Source organism: Penaeus chinensis, chromosome 4 (assembly GCF_019202785.1).
Source record: "Penaeus chinensis breed Huanghai No. 1 chromosome 4, ASM1920278v2, whole genome shotgun sequence".
Lineage (NCBI taxonomy): Eukaryota > Metazoa > Arthropoda > Malacostraca > Decapoda > Penaeidae > Penaeus > Penaeus chinensis.
In genome coordinates, this window is record NC_061822.1 from 31,963,270 (window position 1) to 31,971,213 (window position 7,944).

General features: G+C 34.6%; 1 protein-coding gene across 1 annotated transcript in view; it reads right to left on the reverse strand.

Annotated features, from left to right (window-relative positions):
* LOC125025276 overlaps positions 1-4,891 on the reverse strand; it is a 5,562-nt gene extending 671 nt beyond the window's left edge. The window contains exons 1-5 of the mRNA XM_047613249.1: positions 4,864-4,891; positions 4,190-4,282; positions 3,738-3,995; positions 1,993-2,164; positions 1-906 (exon numbers count right to left, since the gene is read on the reverse strand). The exon at positions 1-906 is cut by the window's left edge and continues 671 nt beyond it. Of these exons, the coding sequence (XP_047469205.1) occupies positions 2,064-2,164; positions 3,738-3,995; positions 4,190-4,282; positions 4,864-4,891 (480 nt within the window). The 3' untranslated portion in view covers positions 1-906; positions 1,993-2,063. The remainder of the gene's footprint in view (positions 907-1,992; positions 2,165-3,737; positions 3,996-4,189; positions 4,283-4,863) is intronic.
* Positions 4,892-7,944: the final 3,053 nt, after the last annotated feature.

Consider the following 7,944-nt stretch of genomic DNA (forward strand, 5'->3'; position numbering starts at 1 on the left):
ATTTTGGTATATCTGTTATAGAGAAGGGGTTCCTGCTTCGTATAGAGGTTGAAGAGAGGATTGGGTTAAAGGAATTTATAAGTCCGATATTTTCTTTTTTTGAAAGAAGGTTCAAGATAGAAAAAAAAAAAAACATAAAAAATCAACACAGGTTGATATATCAAATAAATGGAAATGGAAACAAAATTGACTTGGAATTGGATCTTCCGTTTTTCCGATAGTAAACGGACCTGAACAAATACTACGAAGAGATGCACAGATATAGAGTTCAAAGGCGTTTTGATTCCGGTCAGATGCATCCAGTATTACGCAACAGTAATCTCTTTTCAACCAAACTCAATTACAGAGGATCTGCAACAGAAACAAAATTCTATTTTTTCCTTAATGCTATTTTTTTGTTTGTTTTTTGTTTTAAATATTGAAATCGTTTCTCCTTTTTATATCAAAATGACCTCCAAGATCAGGTACATAAAAAAAGAAAAAAAGAAACTATTCATGCATCCGGATTTCAACTTTGTCTTCAACATCCACGAGAAAAAAAGTTATGTTGCATCTGTGCAAAGTTGCGGATCCCTCACTTGCCCGAGATACAAGTTTCCAACAATGTAGTTCTTCATCTCCCTCTTCTTACCCCTCTTTCGTCTCCTTGTCTTTTTCCTTCTTCTTTCTTCCTTATTCTTCTTCCTCCGCCTCTTTCTTTTCCCTCTTCTTCTTTCTCTTCTCCTTCTTCCTCCTCCGCCTCTTTCTTTACCTTCCCATTCTTCTTCTTCTTTTTCATCCGCTTCCTTCTCTTGCTTTTCCTTCTTTTTCTTCCTCCCTTTTTCGTTGAAGTGTCTCACAAAATGTTCTGGAGTCGGTTACTTATGATGATTTGTACCACTTGATGACGCCCTTTGAGACCACAGCCTGAAAGCGGAGAGAAATTTGATAGAAACCATTTAAGATTAGATAATTACCTGTAAACATGATGTGTAGTATTGCGCGCACGTAACGATGATCAGCTTTGCGTAATCGTTTTAAAAACCGCCATAGAGTGTTGGAATTATCGCTATTTGTCTATTTATTTATTTATTTATCTAATTATTTCTTTATCCATCTATCCAACTATCCTTCCTTCCCTTCCCCGCTCCATCCATCTATTCATCCACACGTCCTTTCATCCATACAGACAACCTACTCATCTGCTTAAACGTAAGTGCAAACGTATACTTGTGTATATGCGTATCTACCCCTGCCTTTGTCTTATTATCTGTCTGTCTTTACGTTCGTCTATCGATCTATCGATTTATCTGTAAATCAATCTGCCTGTTTGTCAATCATCTATCTATTTATCTTACATACATACAGCGTAAACATATATATGAGACAAAGATACGGGTGGATACGCATACACTTATATAAGTATACGATTGCACTCATATTTAAGTATATGTATGCGTGCAATTCCTATCCTTTTCACAGCCCATATCAACCAAGCATGATTGAGTATATCTGAGTACGTCGCCTCTAACATGACTGCCTGTCTTGTTTTTCTGTGTATTTATCTTGTCTTTCAGAATTCAGTGTGACTTTGTGAGTGAATGTGTATTTGTGTATTTGGCTCTGCATTCCTGTGTTACTTTTACAAATGAGTGTAGGGGTATGTAGGTATTTATTAAGTTTTAAGTTTTAAGTCTTTCAGAACGCTGCATATAAAAAAACTACCGAGTCTCTCTTACAAGAACACTAACCGCTCCCTTTCATTATCTGTCTGTTTGTCTGTCTGTCTATCTCTCTTCTCTATACGTGTCTAAATGTCTATCTAATTTATGTATGTCTATCTAACAATCTATCTAATTTGTCTATCAATTTATCTATTTGTCTATCTATCCACTTACCTATCTATCTACCTAATCTAAGCTAATCGACTTGCAAATCAGACGAAGAAGGAATTTCTCGCACATGAAAGAGAATTCAAATTAACCAACACAAAGCCCCCCCCCCCCCTCTTACCTGAAGCGCTTTGCCAAGGCCTTCGGAGATGCGATGGGGTGGGGGATGGGTAGTGGGTGGGTGGGGGTGGGTTAAGTCCAGGGCACCTTCCTCGTGTAGTCGGCGCTGACGTAGATCTTCAGGTCGAGGAGGTCGTAGAGCAACCCCTCGGTCTGGTCCTCGTGAGGTAGACCTTGGAGAAGATAAACACCGGGGGATAATGGTAAATCTTATTTTATTTATTAGTGTTATTATTACTCACTTAGATTAATCTACTAGGGGTATTACCATATATTTTTTTTTTGGGGGGGAGAGGGGCAGTAAGTGCGGCTCGAAGTATATTGTCACTGAGCCTCACCTCTCCAAAAAAAAAAAAAAAGTAAATAAATAAATAACAAACAAATAATGAAGACAAATAAACAAATCAACAAATTTTACAAAATACAAAAAAAAAAAAAAAAACTCCTCTTCGCCCTTCACCCGCCCCGACCTCTCTTCCAAGGCCAACAGGAGCCATTACGATACCCCGACACCCCTGCCACGATACAGTCGAATGCAGAAGAGATAAGAATTGGAACGAAAAAAGTTTTCCCGCGTCTTTTATCGTGGGGAGAGAAAGGGTTGTAACTTGAGAGCGTTCGTTTCCTTGCTGACGTTCCATTCTTTATTCATTTACTTATTTACTATTACATTATGAAAGAAAAACAACAACAACTAATATCGTAACGTGCAGTCACAGGAAATAGTGAAACACTGAAACAGTGGAAACGTCATAGCAACTCGACATTTCGATCCTTTCAAGACTTCCCTATCAAGACAACGCGTCACGTCTTGATTTTGATTCTATTGTGGCAGTTATTATTATTATTATTATTATTATTATTATTTTTATTATTATTATAATTATTATTATCATTATTATTATTATTATTTTATTATTATTATCATTATTATTATTATTATCATCATCATCATTATTATTATTATTATCATTATTATTATTATTATTATCATTATTATTATTATTATTATTATTATTATTATTATTATTATTATTATTATTATTATTATTATTATTATTATTATTATTATTATTTCATTATTAATTATTCTTTGCATTTATATTCACATAGAGTTACTCTATGTGAATATAAATCAATCAATGTGTGCACAAACGCCGTGATATAAAGATCACTAGTTATCATTATCCTATATATTCTCAGTGTTTTGTTCCCACGCCCTATTCTCTCAGTAAATTCTTTTTTTTTTCCTTTAGTATTCCCTACTGTTGATGTTCAGAATTCTGAAGCTCGTCTAGAGGGAGCATTTGGATAATGCAGATAACTTTACAAAGAAAAATAAAGAAAGAAAGGAAGAAAAAAGAAAAAAAAAAACGATATTGTAATCTACCTTGTGAATAATAATATTCAGTATTGGTATTTCAGCGTCTAAGAGATATTGCCTTTGACAAAAGAATGCTTAATACTTTATAGTTTAATTCAGTGTCTGAAATTAAAATATAAGAGAACGATCTAATTCTTTCACAGGATGATTTATATTTATTTTGATTAATAGTAAGTGTGTATCTAATTGAACTGATGATATGACTAGTATGCTGGAATGCATATAAGCAAATAGATATATGAATAAATAGATAAACGCATGTAAGATTCTAAACACGAATACAGCAGTCTGCCCGCCAGCCGCTGCCTTGGCACTCCGAACTCGGCCCCTCAGCTCCCCTTCCCCCCGCCCGGCCCCCTCACCTTGCACCATCAGCTTGTACGCGTAGGTCCTCCCCGTCCGGAGCGGCGCGTAGGCCCCCGGCGAGGAAGGCGACGCCGACGGAGGGGCGGGCCTGGAGAGCACGCCCGTGGCAGGGTCCAGCTCGAAGTGACGGTCTCCAGGGGACGAGAAGAGCTGGTACGTGACGGCGGCGCAGGGGCAGCGCGCGGGCTCGCCGGGTCCCAGGGGGCAGGTGAGGCCGAGGTCCTCGTCGGTGCTCCACGCGCGGTAGACCACACCTGCGGGAGGCGGCGACGGGGCGGGCGGCCGCAGAGGTCTGGGTTTAGTGCTCACATGCTGATTGGAATTTTTTATCTATCTATCTATAGATCTGTCTATCTATCTATCTGTCCATACATTGTATTTGTACAAAAAAACTCAAGAACCAACTCAACAATTGCCCCCATGTGAAGCGCCAGGCCCCTGCACTCACCCGAAGCGTTGACGGGCAGCACGGCCGTGGCGGCGTGCACAAGGAACCTCGGCGCGTACAGGTCCACTGCGGGAGGAAGGCGGGAATGAGGCTCTGTCGCCCGGGATGGTCTTTGGGGAGCATCAGAGTATTGGGGGGGGGGGGGGGGGAGGCATGATGGGGATAACTTTTTCAGTTTCATAATTGTAGTACAAAACTTTTGTATGTAACTTCATTGATCACACACGCGCGCGCACACACACACACACACACACACACACACACACACACACACACTCACACACACTATATATTTACACATATATATGTATGTATGTATGTATATATAAATATTCACACACACATATGTGTATATATATATATATGTGTGTGTGTGTGTGTGTGTGTGTGTGTATGTGTGTGTGTGTGTGTGTGTGTGTGTGTTTATGTGTGTGTGTGTGTGTGTGTGTGTGTGTGTGTGTGTGTGTATGTGTATCTATCTATCTGCCTATCAATCTATCTATCAATCTATGTACATATATACATACATATATACCTGTCTATATATATATATATATATATATATATATATATATATATATATATATATACATATATATATATAAAAAAAAAAAATATATATATATATAAATATATATATATCAGTCAATTAATCTACATATCTATCACTATACCTACATCTATATCAAACCATCTAGCCATCTAGACATCAAGTGCCTAAATCTCCTGTACTACAACATGCTTCCCTGTTATGCCCCACGTTTTATGGCACCTTTCATGTACTCCATACTGATGTCGCGTGTCTTTCTAATATACTTTCCTACTCTGCTCCGAGAGGGCCATAAGGGGGCTGATCCAGCTAATGTCGTAAAAACGGGATTCGATACAGAGAACATTATATTTTCAGATTCGTTGTATTGTGCTTGTAGGTAAGGTGGTTGGGGTTACCCGTACTTTTTTTTATTGTTTTGTATTCTTATATTGTTTTGGAAGAATAGTTTTTTTTTTAAGAATTTGGTAATGTGTATTAATTGGGTAGTGATTGTAATTTGAAATTCTTAAAGTATGGAGAGAAACGCACAGATGATATTGACTAATAAAAAATTCAAAGGGGGTTTACTTTATAAATTGAATAATATCATGAATAGCAGAGAAAGAAAACCAAAATAAAAGCAAAAAGGAGCAGTAATGCCAATCTGTGAAAAACAAATACAATACTGACTAGAGAAAACATATATAGGACTAAGATTAGCCATAAACAAATGACTTTTTCTAGCTAGAAAGTGATCAAGGGTGATTGATTATCGACCTTTCCGTAAACCATACATAATTAATTCATCCCTCAACCAAAAATGGGTGAAAGGTGAAATTAAATAAAAAAAATAAAAACACAGCCTGTACTTAGAACAAATAGAAAATTATTAAAGAGTAGTTACAGTATACCGACATCAAAAAGATGATAACACAAACCGTATTTAGCGCCGTCAGAGAATGATGATCAACTGGTATTTATTTACCCATTTTTTATTGAAACTTATACTAAAACTCAAAAAAAAAAAAAAAAAAAAACTGTAGGTATAACAACAATAAGATAATGATTAATTGGCAATTTCTTATCAACCTCTTAATAAAGTATAACAAAAAAAATTGAAACGGAAAATAACACAAACCGTATTTAGTGCAGCTTTCCCCTTCCCAGCACGGGTTGCACAAACAAGTCTTGGGGTTGACCAGTTTCCCGTTGACACAGCTGGAAAAGAACAAGATATATATTATTAGCATAGTGAATAGCTGAAAAAAAGAATAGTTAATTAATGAAGAAGATTGATAAATAAATCAGTATAAGACTGAGGCGATCTTTTAATAGCAAAGGTAGCCATACACAAAAGGTAGAGTGAAGTCTGTGGAAAATAGTAATGTCAAAGTATTTAACTATAACAGTAGTACTAGAGATACTATTACGACCATTACTACTACTACGACTACTACTACAGTTAATGATAACAATGATAATAACGATAAAGATATAAGTGCTAATGTTATATGTATATATATAAATATACATATATATATATATATATATATATATATATATATATATATATATATATATAAGGGTGTATAAAGAGATAGACAGCTATATACCCTTATATATATAAATATGCATATACAGTATACACACACACACACACACACACACACACACACACACACACACACACACACACATATATATATATATATATATATGTATATATATATATATATATATATATATATATATATATATATATGTATATATATATATATATATATATATATATATATATATATATATATATATATAAAAGGGTGTGTAAATAGATAGACAGCTATATATATGTACGGATATACAACATGTATAGCATGTATTTATATATACATGTATAAATATAAATATAAATATAAATAAATAAATAAAGATGTATATATATATAAATGGGTATGTAAATATGTAAGAGAGACATACAGAAACACACACACACACACACACACGCACAGCACACACACAATAATAATATTAGAAATAACGACAGCAACAAATAACAGTAATAACGACTTAGCATTTACCGCCCATATTCCACCCAAACCTACGATTCTTCTACAGGAAAACAAGGACCAAAAAAAAAGAAAAAAAAAAAGAAAGAAATCCACAAACAGAAATCACATCAAGACGACCCCATTCCAGAGAGGATTCTGTTAACGCTCCAAATATATTAGCGACCTGCATCCATTTGAAATAACGACGTCGTATCATTTTTGGCGGAGGTCAGCGCCGTAGTACCCTCCTTCTATAAAACTCGATGTGCGTTTTTCAGCAAGATTGATGGCGAGGCTGATGGTTATGGCCCTATTTCGTCATCTAATCACCACCAGCCGGTGCCAGTTCCCTGGGGGCATTCAGCGAAGTGCTATATATTTATATCTATATATTTCTGTTTAGTTATTTCTATGTTTGTCTGCTCATGCGTACATAGACACAGAGATAGACACACATGTATGCACGCACGCACGCACACACACACACACACACACACACACACACACACACACACACACACACACACACACACACATATATATATATGCATGAATATATGCATGTATGTATACTTCAGCATATGCAAAACGTTCTGTTTTTCCGTATAATCCATTAGGCTTTGTCCAAATACCTATATAGTTAAATTTCAAAACTTAATCTTACTCAGACTAATTAGAGTTAATTTAGCATTCTAGGCGAGGCAATGCTTTGTAGTAATTTGTTTTCTTAAATCTAATATTCCAACGCAGTCGTACAACATTTTCCATAAGCAAAATGTGAAAACGCGTGATATTTAGGAGAATAATTCATTCGAACCCGTATTATTGGATTATTTTTACTTATTATTATTATTTATTATTATTACTTATTATTATTATTACTTATTATCATAATTATTATTATTATTACTTATTGTTATTATTATTACTTATTATTATTATTATCATTACTTAGTATCATTTATCATTACTTATTATTATTATTTATTACCATTTATTATTATTATTTATTATTGCTTATCATTATTATTCACTATTACTTATTATTATTATTCATATAACTTATTATTATTATTTATTATTACTTATTATTTTTATTCATTATTACTTATTATTGTTTATTATTACTTATTATTATTATTTATTATTACTTATTATTATTATTATTCATTATT